The sequence below is a fragment of the Bison bison genome, unplaced genomic scaffold (genome assembly GCF_000754665.1).
Source record: "Bison bison bison isolate TAMUID 2011002044 unplaced genomic scaffold, Bison_UMD1.0 scf7180017864094, whole genome shotgun sequence".
Classification (NCBI taxonomy): domain Eukaryota; kingdom Metazoa; phylum Chordata; class Mammalia; order Artiodactyla; family Bovidae; genus Bison; species Bison bison.
Genome location: NW_011494666.1, coordinates 1948039 through 1967119, shown reverse-complemented (window position 1 = coordinate 1967119; position 19081 = coordinate 1948039). Strand labels below are relative to the sequence as shown.

The 19081-nt window shown below is 44.0% G+C and overlaps 1 protein-coding gene across 6 annotated transcripts in view; it reads right to left on the bottom strand.

The window, feature by feature from the left end:
• Positions 1–219: 219 nt before the first annotated feature.
• Positions 220–19081, bottom strand: part of APP (amyloid beta (A4) precursor protein) — a 313659-nt gene continuing 294797 nt past the window's right edge. For all 6 annotated transcript variants that reach the window (XM_010838453.1, XM_010838454.1, XM_010838449.1 and 3 more), the window contains 3 exons: positions 16412–16512; positions 13045–13191; positions 220–1443 (listed from right to left, as the gene is read on the bottom strand). In XM_010838453.1, the coding sequence (XP_010836755.1) occupies positions 1342–1443; positions 13045–13191; positions 16412–16512 (350 nt within the window). In that variant the 3' untranslated portion in view covers positions 220–1341. The remainder of the gene's footprint in view (positions 1444–13044; positions 13192–16411; positions 16513–19081) is intronic.

Below are 19081 nucleotides of genomic sequence, written 5' to 3'. Positions count from 1 at the left end.
TGGCAACAAAGTAGTTTGGACCAAGTGAAGACTGAGTTGGGTCTATGAAGTATTTTACTAAAGCTGGGAGATGCCTATTGGCCCTAGCGTCCAGCTTGGACTTACTATTAAGACACAACAGGTGTGGATACCCTGCATCAGAAAGCTCTCATCAGTCTTCTGATGACTCAGGATCAGAAGGTGGTTACCATGGAAGCATTCACAACAGCACAATGCCGCTCCTCCAATAACGTATTTATTTACATGAAAACACCATTTTATACAAATTGAAGACAAATCTTGAAGGGTTTGTCCAGGCTTGCCTTCCCCATTCCCTGATTTTGTCCCTTCCACTCTCACCTTTTTTTGGTATCATAAATAAAGGGTTTTAGACTGGGTGAAAGAACCTGAATCTAACTCTTTTTCCCCATCCAAAGTAACTTTGAATATTTAACGTCCATACTCATCCTTCAAAGAAAACTCTTGCCCAGAGTCATTTTATTTAATTTATTTATGTAATACAGTGTAGAAAGCTATCATGGTCATACGCAATGATCCTGTACAATCATCCTGCAGAAAAGTTTTTTGGGAGAATTCTTGGTAAATTGAGACCAGCAGAGCGCTCCCACCCCCACCCTCCCCAACCCGTGAAAGTGCTTACAATGAACAGGGATTCTTTTCTTTATCAAAGATCTGAAGATACATGGACGAAAAAAGCTTCAATTCTCAATGCCTAATGTGTGCACATAAAACAGGCACGAAGAAATAAACGTCTATCCTCATACTTCCTGTATCACGCATATAGCAGGAGCAGCAATCTGTACAGTAAAATGCAATTGTGGAAAAAAAATCCTCTAACTCATTTGGATTACATAAAAACGCTGAACTTTAAAATGCATAGTGATCAGGAAAAGAATACTTAGGCAAGAGAAGCAGCTAAACCCCCACGTTCACAGAAAGCATTCCCCCATCGTTTCTTAAAGCATGTTTCAAAGTAGGACTTAGTTGGGTCACAAACCACAAGGATAATATACAACTGGCTAAGGGGCTACGTGATAAATAATCAGGAGAGGATCTATTCATGCACTAGTTGGATACAGCTAAATTCTTTACAGTACACAAAACCCATTAATAACGTAGTGTAGAGACCGAAATGTGAAGATAGAGAATACATTACTGATTTGTATATTAATTCAAGTTCAGGCATCTACTTGTGTTACAGCACAGCTGTTGAAAGGCGATAATGAGTAAATAATAAAACAGAAGGGTTTGCTTTTCTCCACGTTATTCTCTAAATGAACACCGATGGGTGGTGAAGCAATGGTTTTGCTGTCCGATTTCAGAGGCTGCTGCGGCGGTGGTCTAGTTCTGCATCTGCTCAAAGAACTTGTAAGTTGGGTTTTCGTAGCCGTTCTGCTGCATTTTAGAGAGGTGGCGCTCCTCTGGGGTCACAGCAGCGTCAACCTGCAGAGCAAGAACGAAGACAAATGAGTTTTTTTTTTTTTAAACAATCTTTTAAGAGCGCACATGGAGAAGCCAGAGAAAGATAAGGTGCACTGTACTTTTTTTTCCTAAGCCAAGATTGCAGAAACCCCACAAATTTTCCTTTCTTTTCCACTTTGATGGAGAGTAGAGAAGGAGGTCTTCCCTGGAGCTCAAATGGTAAAGAATCCACCTGCGATGCAGGAGACCCGGGTCGATCCTTGAGTCGGGATCCTCTGGAGGAGGGCATGGCAACCACTCCAGTGTTCTTGCCTGGAGAATCCCAGGGACAGAGGAGCCTGGTGGGCTACAGTCTGTGGGATTGCAAAGAGTTGGACACGACTGAGCGACTAACACTACCATAGGAGAAGGCGGCGACAGAAGATGGCACCACTGACTCAACGGACATGAGTCTGAGCAAACTCTAGGAGATAGTGAGGGACAGGGAAGCCTGGCGTGGTGCGGTCCATGGGGTCGCAAAGAGTCGGACACCACTGACCCACTAACAACGCCTGAGCCCACCAGTTACGCAGACACTCCATCTGGCCACTAGGTGGCGCTCAAACCCTTGACCGGCTGGCTTGCCTTAGGCAGCGCTCACTGGTTGCTTCCCTCCCTTAGTAGTAACTGGATACACTTAACGCAATAAATATTATTCTCTTCCCCTGTTGGCTTGAAAAAGAACAAAAGCCTTCCATGAAAGACTGTTTTACTTGAAAGTGTGGTGTCAAGCTAGAAAAAAGAGTTTTAGATTTAGCTAAGCAGTTGTGTCTGACTCTTTGCAACCCCATGGACTGTAGCCCACCAGGCTCCTCCGTCCATGGGATTTTCCAGGCAAGAATACTGGAGTGGGTTGCCATTTCCTTCTCCAGGAGACCTTCCTGCCCCAGGGATTGAACCCAGGTCTCCTACATTGTAGGCAGACGCTTTACCGTGTGAGCTACCAGGGCAGGCATGCTTGTGGCTCAGAGGTTAAAGCGTCTGCCCCCAATGTGGGAGACCGGAGTTCAGTTCCTGGGCCGGGAAGATCCCCTGGAGAAAGAAATGGCAACCTACTCCAGTATTCTTGCCTGGAAAATCCCATGGACGGAGGAACCTGGTGGAGAATCACCTGGAGAATCACATGGACGGAGGAGCCTGATAGGCTACAGCCCAAGGGGGCCCAAAGAGTTGGACACTACTGAGCGACTTCACTTTTCACTGACACTCAAAATCTGAACTGCTGAGTATCTCCGCACCCTTGTTTTGGTTTGTCCCTGGAGAAGGGTACGACAGAGGATGAGATGGCTGGATGGCATTACTGACTCGATGGACGTGAGTTTGAGTGAACTCCGGGAGTTTGTGATGGACAGGGAGGCCTGGCGTGCTGCGATTCATAGGGTCGCAAAGAGTCGGATATGACTGAGCAACTGAACTGAACTGAACTGAACTGAATACGTTAAAGAGGCAGACAGAAGCAGAGATGGCTCTTGGAGGGGGCTTTCCTGATCAGTCAAGGTGAGGGGGGAAAATCCAAATATATTTTCTTTGGGGTCTGTTCCCTTTAATGGGTTCCTTCAGATAAAAGTGAGTGCGCTAACAGCAGAATTCTGGACACTTCAATGTGAATACAGATGAGGAACAACATTTCCTGATGAGGCAGTGGAGTCCAAGCTGCCAGCTCCAGGAGACCGGAAAGGGATACAATTTACATAGAATCCGATCAGATCAGATCAGATCAGATCAGTCGCTCAGTGGTGTCCAACTTTTTGCAACCCCATGAATCGCAGCAGGCCAGGCCTCCCTGTCCATCGCCAACTCCCGGAGTTCACTGAGACTCACGTCCACCGAGTCAGTGATGCCATCCAGCCATCTCATCCTCTGTCGTCCCCTTCTCCTCCTGCCCCCAATCCCTCCCAGCATCAGAGTCTTTTCCAATGAGTCAACTCTTCACATGAGGTGGCCAAAGTACTGGAGTTTCAGCTTTAGCATCAGTCCTTCCAAAGAAATCCCAGGGCTGATCTCCTTCAGAATGGACTGATTGGATCTCCTTGCAGTCCAAGGGACTCTCAAGAGTCTTCTCCAACACCACGGTTCAAAAGGATCAATTCTTCGGCACTCAGCCTTCTTCACAGTCCAACTCTCACATCCATACATGACCACAGGAAAAACCATAGCCTTGACTAGATGAACACGGTGCAAACCCCTTGGGAGGGTGCTACCTGGAGATCTTGCTCTAGGATTGACTAATAGAAAACAACTACGGTGGTGTCAGTTTAAACTCCATGGAGGGGCACAAAGGAAAAAAACAGACTGGGGTAGCTCTGAGAGGCTGAGGAATGGGAGAGAGTGAGACAGTCACTCTTGACGGGCAACTGTGAGGTTTTTCGGCATAGGAGTCTCCCTCCCAGAAAACCTGCACCTTCCATTGGTAAGAGCAAAAGGGAAACTTCTGTACCTCCACTCTGTCTGATCTGCCAACATACTGGTAACTCCATTCTGCCTTTACTTTTATATTGAAATTCTGGGAGGGGATGTTCATTTTCTCTCCCCGCCCCAGGAGGTTGTACGTGTCTTGAAGGTAGGATCATTTATATTTTTGTCTTGGTACTAAGTGTTACACATTCCTGGCAGTGCCTAAATGATCAATTTCCACTTGATTAAACCTAAGTAGATTTCAAAAAAAAAAAAAAAAAGATAAACAACATACTGTTCCAGATTATTATTTTTAACTGAGCACTAAGATTCTAAACGGAGAAGGCAATGGCACCCTACTCCAGTACTCTAGCCTGGAAAATCCCATGGACGGAAGAGCCTGGTAGGCTGCAGTCCATGGGGTCTCGAAGAGTCAGACATGACTGAGCGACTTCACTTTCACGCACTGGAGAAGGAAATGGCAACCCACTCCAGTGTTCTTGCCTGGAGAATCCCAGGGACGGGGGAGCCTGGTGGGCTGCCGTCTATGGGGTCGCACAGAGTTGGACACGACTGAAGCGACTTAGCAGCAGCAGCAAGATTCTAAAAGTATGTCTGGCTAAAGATTTAACAGATGCCCTCTGTTGATACGGTGGGTCCTCTGAGTTGTAAACTTGGTTTGGTCCTCTCAGGCTCTCTGTCAGGCCCTCTTACTCTCTGCAGGCCGAGCCAGACGTCCATTTGGCACGGGGAAAGGTGTTCAGGTTTCTAGCGTATCTGCTGTACCTCAAACAGTCCACAGAAGAGAGGAAGTACTTATCTCTTTGCTGAATACATGAAAACCTACATTGTGTTATTACTGTTTTAAAACAAAAATAACTTTTCCCTCAGATACTGAAACCAGCACAGGCAAGAAGAAGTCAACTTCCTGTTGACTACAAGCATGGAGACCTTAAATTAGCTGGAACCAGAGGGCTGGTGACCTTGATTCTCCAAATCTCACCTGGCTACCGCACCACCGACCAACAGAAGGATGTCCACACCAGGCATCCTATGACCTTCTCTCTCATTGTGTCTTTAAAAACCCTTCCCTGAAAAGCCACCGGGGAGGTCGGGTCTTCTGAGAATTAGCCGCCCATACCACTTGCTTGGCCTTGCAAAACCTGTTCTCCTGAGTTCAGTTTTTTTTTTTTTTTTAGATTTCTCATATAAGTGAAGTCTTACAGTATTTTTCTTTTTCTCTGTCTCACTTATTTTGCTTAGTATAATACCCTCAAGGCTCATCCACGTTGTCACAAATGGCAGAATTTCCTTCCTTTTAATGGCTAAACAATATTCCATCACGTGTGTCTCATTTTCTTTAGCCATTCATCCACTAATTGGCACTTTGTTCCCATGCCTCAGCTATTGTAAATAATGCTGTGCCGAACACAGGAGTACAGATGTCCTTTCTAGATAGTGATTTCATTTCCGTTGGATACATATTCACACGTGGAGTTGCTGGGTTGTATGCCAGTTCTGTGTTCAGTGCATTGAGGAATCTCCATACTGTTGACTGCACCCCCACAGTGACGGCACCGCTCTTTTGGTCTGCATTATTCACTAGCCGGTGTGCTCTAGTCATGGTACAGGAATTGTCTTCCATCCCTCGACATGATGTCCTCGCACCAACAGACCTGCCCTCTGGCGTCTGTCCTTACTGGCTTCAGGAGGAGAAACGTGGTGCTACAGTTAACAATATTGTATCGTATATTTGAAAGTTGTTTAAAAGAATAGATCTTCAAAGTTCTTATAACAAGAAAAAAAACTGTAATTACGTGAAATCAAAGTTGTTCACTAAACTCCAGTATTCTTGCCTGGAGAATTCCATGGACCAAGAGGATCGTGCCAGGCTTACAGTTCATGGGATCGCAAAGAGTTGGACACAACTGAGCGACTAACTTTCACTTTCAAACTTATTTTGGTAATCACCTCACAATATGTACATATATCAAATCATAATATTGCAAACTTAAAACTAATAGTGTTATATATCAGTTCAGTTCAGTCGCTCAGTCGTGTCTGACTCTTTGCGACCCCATGAATCGCAGCACGCCAGGCCTCCCTGTCCACCACCAACTCCTGGAGTTCACTCAGACTCACGTCCATTGAGTCGGTGATGCCATCCAGCCATCTCATCCTGTCGTCCCCTTCTCCTCCTGCCCCCAATCCCTCCCAGCATCAGAGTCTTTTCCAATGAGTCAACTCTTTGCATGAGGTGGCCAAAGTATTGGAGTTTCAGCTTTAGCATCTGGAATAAGCTGGTTTCCCCAAGGTTACTTTATGACTCCACCTCATGGGCTTTTCAGTCTGGGTGAGAGTTGGAATGACTGCCTTGGCTAATCTTAATGCAGCTGGAACAGACATAAAATTCCACTGGGAGGACACCGCGCCAATGGATGCTCCACATTGCTGTCCCTGGGAGAATAATCAGAGATGTTTCCCCAGCCCTTTCTCTTCCTTTGATCTGCTCTGTTTTCAACAAATGAGGTCACTGGGCTTTAATTGGCAGTTGTGTCATTAACCAGGAACTTGTAAGTTAAAACGCCATCATTAAAGATCAGCACCAGTAATGAGAGATTTCCCTCACTCTCCGAATCTGCTTGCTGAGAAACAGCCTGTCTGCAGTCCTGTGCCGTTAGAACGTGGGCATCTTTTCCCTCTGTGCCACCTCTTAACTGAGATTTCAAAGAATGTAGAGATTAAAAAGCATCTTGCCTCAGAGATCAGGCACTGCTACGTGTCTGAGTGCAGAAGAAAACATAATGCTGCTTGATTGCTGGAGTATTAAACTTGTATTAATACAAGTTTACCTGAACCTACATCAACCCTCACACAGGCTGCATTCATCAGGGGCAGAGCAACAATTAAATAGCTGATCTTCTCTTCGAAGGCCAAAGCCAAACTCTTATTTAAGAGAGTACAGCCAGAAATGTGAGGCTCAGAGTATGTGAGTCAGACAGCTAACTTTCCTGTCTTTTCCCAGCCTCCTTCAGTTCAGTTCAGTTCAGTCGCTCAGTTGTGTCCGACTCTTTGCGACCCCATGAATCGCAGCACACGAGGCCTCCCTGTCCATCACCAACTTCAGGAGTTCACTCAAACTCACATCCATCGAGTTGGTGATGCCATCCAGCCATCTCATCCTCTGTCGTCCCCTTCTCCTCCTGCCCCCAATCCCTCCCAGCATCAGAGTGTTTTCCAATGAGTCAACTCTTCACATGAGGTGGCCAAAGTACTGGAGTTTCAGCTTTAGCATCAGTCCTTCCACAGAACACCCAGGACCCAGCCTCCTTTCTACTTGCTAATTCTTGTGACCTGCTGCTGCTGGGAGGGTGGCTCACGTTTCCCCAGTGCTGCAGCGGGGTGGCTTGGCCCCCAGGTCTCAGAGGGCTTGGAGCTACAGGAGAAGGGATTACCTTTACAACATGGCACCCACGGAGTGTAGATGGCATCTTTTTATCCCCAGATCCTTGAAAGCTAAAGGTGGAAGGCTGAGTGCTCTGGTCCATGGATAAACCCACCACCGAAAGAAGTCAGGGGGAGCCTTCCTACCCTGCAGGGCTCAGTCATCCGTCACTCACGGCTCAGCCATAGCCCTGCTGCTGGCCACCCAGCATGGTGAGGGCCAGCCCACCATGACCCTGGGTAGACGGGGCCTCAGTATCACTTCCCTTCAAGTGGAGCTGGGGGAAAATGGAGCCAGTGGTGCTTATTTGGGAAGGAATTACAGGGCAATGGAGCAGGGGACTGAATTCTCCTTCCTGCTTCTTTCCCCACCCCAACCCCAGGCAGGAACCAGGTGTCACTGGCTGAGATGAAAACCTACCTGCATAGCACCTCTGAGCACCCCTTCTTTGGACTTTCTGGGAGCAATGACTGATCTGAAGTCTTCATCTTCTTCAGAGACCCTGGGACACTCTCTACACTGAACCCCAGCTTGGCTTCCATGGGCCACTGCTACTGACCCTTTTCTCTCTTCTAGTAACCTTGAAATGTTGGTTTTTCTACTGTGTACATGTTCGTTTTCATGGACATTATAGAGAGCTGAGCCCAAAGAGCTCAATCCACCTGGTGCTAACACCATCTTGAATAGAACTTTCGACTACTGTTTGGCTAATGCCCTCTTCCTACCCCTCTCTCCCTGAACTCGACTCTCTGAAGCCACTTATTCCTTCACTACGTGCAGAGGAATTTACAGCTCAACCATTAGACTGTAGACATAAAATCTATTTGGATCTCTCCTTACCACCTGCCACTGCAGGAGTTGCAGGTTCGATCCCTGGGTCGGGAGGATCCCTTGGAGAAGGAAATGGCAACCCACTCCAGTATTCCTTGCCTGGGAAATCCCATGGACAGAGGAGCCTGGTGGACTACAGTCCATGGGGTTGCAAAGAGTCAGACACCACTAAGCATGCTTGTACCAGAGGTGGACAAAGAACAGAGGATAGGATAAACTAAACACGTAAAACCACCAGGGAGTGTAAGAACACCAGCAACCTGGGAAGGAAAGGACACGCTCAGAGAACAGCAATGAAGTTTTCAAGTTAATCATTTATCACTTTTAGTAACCTCGCTACGTTGGTTTTCTACTGTATACACGGTCATTTCCATAATTACATTTCCTTATTTCCCTAAGTAGCTGTTATACTTATTGCCTACATCAAGTAGTCTTTCAGGCGCACCCCGGAACTCCCTGCCGTGCTGACGCGTTCCTTTCACCTTCTAGTTTCTACTCCTGCTGTTTGCTTCCAATCTCCTGCTGATTTGAGTCTACCTTCGATTTTTCTTTCTTTCTTTAATATTTGTTTGGCTTCCCTGGTCTTAGTTGCAGCATGTGGGATCTAGTTGCCTGTCCAGGGATTGAATCAGGGCCCCCTGCATTGGGAGTGTGGCATCTCAGCCTCTGGACCACCAGGCAAGTCCCATCCCTTCACTTTTTCTTCCTGTTGCCTCCCATTTAACCTTTCCAAACTGCCAGATTGCTCTACACCCCTGTTAGTGGTTGCTAGATGCCTCCACTAAAACTTGACTTTCTGCCAGGAAGAAAGGACCCATAGTGACATAGTTTTATAATGTCACCAATCGGATAGCACACTCCTTCAAAAGAGTCATCTGCTGTATCTCCATAAAAAGCTAAATGAGGAACCCTTTTACTCAGATCAGAGATGACTGGGGGCAGGGGATAGGAGACCTCTGGTATTCCAGTTATCAGATCTGCGAAAAAATTTTTTTAAATTTCTTCAATCAAGAGGCTTTATACCACTTTTTTCCTGTTAAAGGTGAAGTCTCTGTCCAGAAGGTATAGTGGAGAGAGCTCCAAGATATATTTGAAAATGTTCAGTGTCAGCTGACATGAGTGTAGTTCTCCTAACGTGGGATTTGCAGAACCTCACTGGCAGGACAATGGTGGGTAATTCAGTGCGTGCTGGCATCGTCAGCCACCAGAGATGGTGTGCACAATCTGGGGAACAGAGTAACAGAGGGCTGTCTTGTCACTCCTGGAGGCACCAGTGAAGCACTGGCATCTCCGTGAGAAACCACAACTAATGACTTACAGGCTGAATGTCTGGCTTCATGATGAAAGTAAATATTAAATCAATATTTACTGCTTAGTTTTGCACAACAAAAACTAGCAACTGCTCACCTCCAACTGGTAACGTTTCTATGAATAAAAGCCCTAGGCGTGCTTCACTTTCCCATCTCTGTGATCTTCTGCAGCAATCCTTCCCTCTAAGAAGGAGCGAATCCCTGGAGACCAAAGCTTTTGTTGGGGTTTCTCCTTCACGGCTGAATTCTGTCCTGACAGATGTAGGACCTGGTATCTGGGGATACCCATTTACTCATTTTTGTTCTTAGTGAAATAAGGTTACTCATTAATGAAGCAGGTTAACCAGCCATCTAGTCAAGGCTATGGTTTTTCCAGTAGTCATGTATGGATGTGAGACTTGGACTGTAAAGAAAGCTGAGCGCCAAAGAACTGATGCTTTTGAACTGTGGTGTTGGAGAAGACTCTTGAGAGTCCCTTGGACTGCAAGGAGATCCAACCAGTCCATTCTGAAGGAGATCAGTCCTGGGTGTTCATTCGAAGGACTGATATTGAAGCAGAAACTCCAATACTTTTGCCACCTGATGTGAAGAACTGATTCATTTGAAAAGACCCTGATGCTGGGAAAGGTTGAATGCAGGAGGAGAAGGGGACAGAGGATGAGATGGTTGGATGGCATCACTGACTCAATGGACATGAGTTTGGGTAAACTCCAGGAGTTGGTGATGGACAGGGAGGCCTGGCGTGCTGCAGCTCATGGGGTCGCAAAGAGTCGGACATGACTGAGTGACTGAACTGAACTGAACCAGCTGCCAATAAACTTATTTCCCTGTCCTTAAGGGGGAGAAGCCCACTCAGACAGGCAGGGAAATGTGGGTGGGGGCAATCACCTGATTCGGCACGTACTCTGAGAGTAATGGTGCTGAAACCCCCTTTCATGCTGCATCACCCCGCCAGGTGAGCCAGTCCAGGTGCTCAGGCTGGGCTGCAGTTCTGAGTGTCTGAATTCGGCCAGACCATCACCTTCCTGAGGGCTGGGATGGTATCCAGCGCCTTCGATGAAGATCTCTTCCAACACTCAACAGAGAGCTTGACGAAGGCTTGGGTTACCTACGGACTGGAGAGAAAGGAAGACCTCTCCAGGGAGAAAGAGATGGTTTCTGGGCTCTTCACAACATCCTTCCTTAAAAAAAGAAGGAGTTGAGCAGAAATAAGGAAAAGAAACACCAAAGGAGGTGGGGTGGTCAGTCTAGAGGTTCCCAGATGCTCTTAAGCTAACAAAATAAACAACAAGGAATGAAGGACTTCTCTTCCCACAGGGATGCTTTCTGGCTTAAAAATTAACTCACTTTTTTCAGAATTCATGTTAAAGTGTCAACTGCTCTAATAGTTCAAAACTGAGGAGACCTTTTGTTGCTAACTAATCAAAAAAATGTTTTTACCCCAGGAAGCTATGTGCCTGCGTGCTAAGTTGCATCTGGCTCTTTCTGACTCCATGAACTGTAGCCCACCAGCCTCCTCTGTTCTTGGGATTCTTCAGGCAAGAATACTGGAGTGAGTTGCCATGCCCTTCTCCAGGGGATCTTTCCCGCCCAGGGATTGAACCCGCACCTCTTATGTCTCTTGCACTGGCAGGCAGGTTCTTTACCACTAGCGCCACCTGGGAAGCTCAAGGTTTGCTTAAATAACTATATAAAAGGCTTCCCTGGTGGCTCAGATGGTAAAGAATCTCCCAATTTGGAGACTTAGGTTTGATCGCTGGGTCAGGAGGATCCCCTGGAGAAGGGCATGGCAACACACTCCAGTATTCTTGCCTGGAGAATTCCATGGACAGAGGAGCCTGGCGGGCTGCCCACGGGGTGGGAAAGAGCCAGACACGACTGAGCAACTAACACTTTCACTTTTCATATAAAAGGCAGGAGCACTAACACTAAATATGTATCAGTGATTCTCAAAACTGACTGCATGCTTGATTCAGCTGTGAAAATTTTCTACACTGAGATTGCTAGCCTCCTATTCAGAAATTCTGTTTCCCAAGGTCTGGGGTGGGATCTGGGGAACGTGTCCTTGGAAATCGGTACCTTGTAAGCAAGTCTCAGCACAATCACGGCAGTCAGCTCCGAGATGCCTTGTTTCATTGCCCAGCATCACGGGGCTCTGATACGGACAGTATCCTCCCCAGATTCCCATGCTAAAGTCCTAATTCCCAGTACTTTATACATAATACCCACACGTTTGTTGGTTAGTTGCTAAGTCGTGTCTGACTCTTTGCGAACCCACGCACTGGAGCCCACCAGGCTCCTCTGTCCATGGGATTTTCCAGGCACGAATACTGGAGTGAGTTGCCATTTCCTACTCCAGGGGGTCTTCCCAATGACCCAGGGATTGAACTCACGTCTCGTGTGTCTATTGGCAGGTGGATTCTTTATCCCTGTTCTGTCTGACCTTGGCTCTACTGAATTTGACACTGAAAGAACACTGCTTTTGTCTGGGTCTGTTTTCTTACGTATAAAATGAGATCAATTAATTGATCCTTGAGATCTTTTTTGGCTCTAGCAATTCTCAATTTCTCAAGATGTATTAATTCACTATCTTTAATAGTTTCCTAAAAACTACATAAACCGTGAGGTTCTTCTCTTCTCAACCTGCATTTTAAATGCATATAAGGAACTTATTTGTACATTTTATTTTACAGTATTTTAGGTCAAGGGTTTAAGGAGTCATATTTGAATCTTGCAGCTTAATCTATTTTGCTGGTGTAACTTACTACCTCTGTGTTGTACATCCTCCTATCTCCCACAGGTTGGGCTGCTGGGAGAGTCTCGAGGAAATGGAATTGTCACTTTGTGGGTCTTCTCTTCATCTTCAGGGCCACTGTACTAACACCTTGAAACTAGGACATTTCAGGTGCAAAGTGCAGGCTAACGATTTGACTAACTTCGTATATGTTGTTCAGCCCTTGGGTACAATGTGATTTTCTATGACACTCTAAAGGTACGATTGGTTACTGAAAATTATTTACTATCACCTGGCTTGAGTTAGAAGTCACATGATTTATTTAAAAGTCCAGGAATAGGGACATGCCTGGTGGTCCAGTGGTTAAGAATCCACCTTCTAGTGCAGGGAACACAGATTCAGTCCCTGGTTGGGGAACTAAGATCTCATACGCCACAACTAGAGAGCCCACACACTGTTGAGCTTGCTGGCGCAACAAAGACCCCAGCGTAGTCAGAAGAAAAAAAATCCAGGAATAAATGTGTCAAAAAAAGTTTTTTTCAACAAAAAGCAGCCTTCCACCTCCGTTTTTATTTGTAACTTGTTTTAAGAAAATGTTTCACGGCAGTCACAATGTCTTTAAGCCAGGCATTATCCTTAGTACTATTCTGATATTTCAATAGAAAATAAGAAGCTGAGATAGCATATATCCCTATTGCCTCGACCACAGTAGTTATAAGTCAGAAGGAATAAAAACCAGAAGCAAGAAAACAGCTGCAACTTGAGCAGGAATGGGGATTGTTTTTCCAAAGAAGAGATACTTGGATGATTCCAACACCAAGCAAGAGTGCCTTTCTGCCAGTTGCAAACAGGCAGCCAGGTTCACCTACCTCCACCACTCCATGATGGATGGATGTATACTGTTTCTTCTTCAGCATCACCAAAGTGATGACGATCACTGTTGCTATGACAACACCGCCCACCATGAGCCCAATGATGGCTCCTTTGTTGGAACCCACGTCTTCTGCAAAGAACACCTTGAAAACAAATCAAGGAAAAGGATTGTAACTACGGGAGACGTATGGATGAGGAACGTGGAAAGTTCAGTATATCCAGTCTACGTTTTATGCTGTAAGTTTGAATTGTTGGTCACTCAAATTATTTGGTGCGCACTTGAAAAAAAGCCGAATAACACTGACTAAAAATGACATCTTCAGTCTGTAGAATAATGCACCACGTGCCTTCCTCAGTCCTGGGATGGCCACTCCCTCCTCCCCTTCCCCACCAATATGTCTTTAGGAAGGCAAACAGCAGCCCGCAGGGATCTGAAACCCTCTGATAGGTGGACATTCTGTTAAGTGGGGGAGGGCAGCTCTTAGATCTATCAGAAACTGAAAAGGCACGGTTCATGATTATGAAAGGAGGTCAGTATCTTCCCAGTCACAGCAGGTTTAAACTGGGAGACCTGACGCGTGACAGCTGCGCCTTAGGTACTTCTCCAAACTACAGATGCCATCGTTTTCTTAGAAGGACATTTTCAATACACAGGAACATGCAATCTAAGACAAAGGCATTAAACAGAAGAAAACAGGCATCTTGTTACCTACTTTAAGCCACAATAATTCTGCAAGACACTAATTAACCTTGAGAAGCATCATATGCTTATAAGGCACTTATTTCAAACAGAAGCAGCAGTCGGCAATAAGATAAGAATTTTAATAGCCACACATTGACATGTGCTTTCTTACTATGATGTCTCTGGCAACCCAACTAAAAATGTTTTAGTCTTGATGTTTATTTGAGTTAAACATGAAAAGAATTTAGAGAATACTGTGAAGAAGAAATTTATTCAGTGATAAATTTATTATACTACATTCCTTCATACTGTTTGTAAAAGCGAGTCATTATTTTTCATCTTTACTTGAACGGAATTATAAAAGCACACGGCAACTTTTATCATCTTTCATATATGGAGATACTCTTATGCCAGATCATCTGGTTTAATTACTACAGAATATATACCATGTTTGCTATATAAATTAATAAAAATAGCTCCCTAAATAATTTTTTTGATATAATCTCAAGATAGTAAATGACAGTGAAAACTAGAACTGACATTCTAGCAATCTGAAAAGGCAACATGAAATGCAGCAAATAAAGCAAATTTCGAAAAGAGTTTTATTCATGGTTTATCTGCAACAAAACTAGAAACTGTTCATAATCATGCCCCTTTCTAAACAAATATACTCCCTCAACATATTTGTAAAGAACAAATCATTAATTAGCTAATGATACAAGTATGAGGTAATCAGAAATGTGTGTAAGTCTGGACATCTTCCTGTGTCTTTAAGAAAATACTGTAATTTTGTAATATTCATTGCACTAATTATAGTACATTATCTTATCAACTAGTTCAGTAGAGGGAGCTGATTCTCATAATCGCTGCTGCCAGCATTAGTCACTGTCGCGTTATAGGAGTTCGTGTAATTGCAGAGATGGGTTTTCATGACACAGGCACCAGAAAAGCAAAGTCACACATTAATCTTCAGCTATCTGCCCCACCAGCATCCAACTCTTCCGCAGAATTCCCAGGTTTTTTTTTATTAACCTCTTCAGCATCACCCAGATCAAGAGTGGCCCTGATTCTATAATAACTGACACTGGATTAACCTTCCAAGGAAAACCATGCTTCAAAGAGTTCAGTGTGCTTTTACCAAAAAGATTATGGGAGTTAAATTGCAAATCTGAGCTGCAAGTCAGTTTTGGATTTGCCCAGTCATTTACAGTGAAAAGAGGCACGCATCATACTTTACAGGTGCTTCTGTCGGAGTTTAATACTTGGATTTATAAATTTTATTCACAAATATTGGAAAGACAGTTTCCCCTTGAAAGGGAAAAAGACACATACACTTATATACACACACAAACAAAAATAAAGTGCCTAAGAGCTCCTTCTCAAGGATTATTACTGCTTTCAGAATTTTACTACCACCTTTATTCACTACTGAATGTGCAGTCAAATGACTTCCATTATTAATTTAAGCCACTCACTGGACTTACTCTTAAGATGGGAGGAACCCTAACATCATGAAGGACTGTTTACCTGAGGTTTTTGGTAAAGGGCTTTATGTAACTACCTTAAAGGAAATGATGGGTGTTTTCTGATTTACTCCAATTCTAACATTTGGGGGTGGGGAAAGGGTGAGTGTATCTGAAAAGGAAGCCACTGTCTTTCCTGGCCAAGTCTTCTGCTGAACAGCACTGCTGGGGATAGTGCTCATCCACCCCTTCTACCCACCTCCAGAGGTCCCAAACATCCTGCCCCTCAGGAAGAATTTAAAGGGTGGGGAGGGAACCGAAGGATGGGCAAGGGAGAGGCAAAAAGACCCAGGGAGAGAGTTCCAAATGTGAAATTAAGCAAACGGCCAGGAATGCTGTTTTGTGAACCTAAGTAGTATTTGCACCTGTTTATTTGAAATTTTGATCCCTCACACAAACATACCAAAAGACTGCTGTCCTAGAAAACAGACAGGAAGTTAATTAAAATGGCTGCTAGACTAGAAATTAATTCCATTTTAAGTCCTTTGTGGGTTTAACTGCTTTCTAGACCTATTTTTGTTGCTGTTCAGTCACTAAGTCGTGTCCGACTCTCTGTGACCCCATGGACTGTAGCACACCAGGCTCCTCTGTTCTCCACTATCTCCTGGCATTTGCTCAAATTCATGTCCATTGAGTCGGTGGTGCTATCTAAGCATTTCATACACTAAGAACTACCATTTAAAGAGCCTCTTTTTCTTTTCTTCCTATTTTCATGATGCGCCTATAGACAAGCATGTAATTTTTGTTTTAATCTTTTCCTTAACTGGATTTCTGACCCAGGAGGAATGTGAGTCATTTGGCAAGACAGAATGGCAGGAAGAGGTAGATTATGTCACCTACCAATTTTTATTTATTTATTTTTTAAACTTTATATTTTGTATTGGGATATAGCCAATTAACAATGTTGTGATAGTTTCAGGTAAATAGCGAAGGGATTCAGCCATACACATACATGGATCCATTCTCCCCCAAACTCCCTTCTGAACCAGGCTGCCACATAACGTTGAGCAGAGTTTCCTGGGCTCTGCAGTAGGACCTTGTTGGTTATCCATCTTAAAAATAGCCCTATGCAATGTCCATCCCACAAGTTCATTCTCTAAGTCTGTGAGTCTGTTTCTACTTTGTAAGTTCATTTGCATAATTTCTTTTTTCACCTACCAATTTTTGATGATGAACTTCATATCCTGAATCATGTCGGAATTCTGCATCCATCTTCACTTCAGAGATCTCTTCCGTCTTGATGTTTGTTAATCCCGAACCTGTATGACACCATAAGCATTGTACCATAATCAAAACACACAGGCCAGTCCATTTGTTTTATCTATAAACAATATCATTTCAACACAAAGCCTACCAGAAACTTCCTCCTAAGCCTAAAGTTAGACGAAAATAGATTAACGACTTTCTTCAAGAAAAATGACACCCTATATTTAAATCCTTAAGCACTGCCTTTTTTAAACAAAAAGAAATTAAAGATTAAAGAAATTTGAACTTAACATGCTATAATTTTTTTCTTAATGGGGAAAAATAGAAGTTAAATGGTAGTTGCGAGGGTGGCAAGGATTTGTTCCTAGAATATGCTGGCTTGGTTTAGGGGCTTACAGCTTAGCCTATAATGTGTCTTTTTCCTTCAGAAAAGGTAATAAAAGGCTTTAAAAATGAGCATTAATTACCTGGTAGAACAAAACTGCTACTTTGGGACTTTGTTCCTATTACAAATAAATTATGCTCATGCATCTATGCAGTGGAGCTCTGTAAAAATCGTATCATTTATTTAGTTAAGTGATTTAGTTACAGATATTAATACAAAATGTAACTGGTTCATCTGCTGAATAAAGAACTGCAGTACATAATTTTTGAAAACTGTTTCTGTGGGACTAAGAGATTTTCTAATGTACTAATGCTTCTTTATAAATTACTATATGATCCTTACACTAATTATTATCATGAATTTAATTTTTCTGATGATAATTTGAAGTTTAAAAACAAAACGCAAAGTAATTTTTAAAACCCAAAGTGAAAGAGTGCAGTATAAATATGATTTACATGTTGTAGCATTTAAATATCAAAAGTCTGAATTTTAGGATGAGAATGGCTTCTAAAATCACCTGTTTTCTGCTCTTCCCACCCAGGGGTAAACTCTCAGCTCTACTTGAAAAGAGAGGAATAGATCTGTTTGCCTGCATTTTCAGACAGCTTTGTCTACTAGAATGGTGTTTCTTACACGAAGCCAAAATCAGTTTCCTTGTAACTTCCACTCCTTGTTCAACACAGAACAAGCCTGAACCTCCTTTCTGCACAATAGCCTTGAACAGATCAGAAACTCAAGAAGAGACATCACGTTCCTGCTGATTTTTCTCCTACTTGGGCTCCAAGTTCCTTCAGCTCCCATGGGACCTAATTTCTTGCTTTTGGTCTGTCGCTCTTACAATCTTGTCTACAAGGTGCTGTGAACCCTGTCACACATCTTGTTAAAAGTGAAAAGCACTGTCCACAGCATATGATGGGCCAGTCTAACAGCACACTCTATACAAAAGAGAAAAGGGGATAATTTGACAAGATCCAGGGAGCTCACGCTGGTTGTGACATATCACTGATTCCTTGGCCAATTGCTCAAAGAGCTTCCATTTAACAACCTATTCAAAAACAGACCCTAGATCAATGTCAATCTCCATCCGGCGTGGCCTGTGATGCTGTCTTCTGCTCATCAGAACTATGTTTTTCTTATTCCTGTCTTCCCAGGTCTTGCTAGTCCACAAAGATCAGTGAGAGTGGTTCTATGATCTTGCCCTCTGGTTCTCCTAGACTGTGATTTACCTGGGTCCTAGGGACTTACACTTGGGTAGAGAAGTGTGGTAGTTTAAAAATATAGCCACTAATTATAGATACTCTTACCATCAAGATGTGGGACTTAATTCCCTTGTGATTATATATAGAGACTTGCTTCTCATGAACAGAATGTAGCAAAAGTGGTGGTGTATGACTTGAGACTGGATCGCAAAGGACAGCTTCCTTTGTAATCTATCTCAGATCACTTGGTCTGGGGAAAGTTGGCTGCCATGTTGTGAGGATACTCAAGCAGTCCTTTTAAAAAGATTCACATGGGCAGGCACCGAGGTCTCCTGCCAACTGCCACGTGAGTGAACCATCATGGAAAAAAACCTGACCAGCCCAGCCAAACCTCAAGCCCTCAGACGCATGGAGCTACGATAGATGTCTTGATTGCAACTTCCTGAGAGATCCTGAGCCTTAAGCATCCAGCTAAGCCATGCCTGAAATCCTTGAAATTCATTATAAGAAGCAAAATGTTTATTTTTAAGTTGCTAAGTTATGGGGTTATTTATTATATAGTAACATAGCTATTACAAAAGACTGTGTGCTCAGGTCTGTCTCTTTGCGATCCCATGGACTGCGGCCTGCCAGGCTCCTCTGTCCATGGGGTTTTTTTCAGGCAAGAATACTGGAGTGGGTTGCCATTTCCTCCTCCAAGGGAATCTTCCTGACCCAGGGATCAAACCCACGTCTCCTGCGTTTTCCGCACTGGCAGGTGGGTTCTTTACCACTGCACCACCTGGGAAGCCCATTACAAAGGACTAGTGCCTTCTTTTCTCATCTTCGTCTTTCTAGGGCTTTGATCTCCTTTTAACAAAAGACCACTCTCTTCAATATACACATCAAAGACAGAAGCACCATCAAAGTGGGACAATTTCTCCTTCTCTCATCTTTTAACTGGTCCACTCAGCGCACTGACTGTACCCGACCCCTAACCCTGTCACAAGAACTGTAAGGCTCTCCATTCTTATTTATGTTCCTGCCTTAAAAGGATCA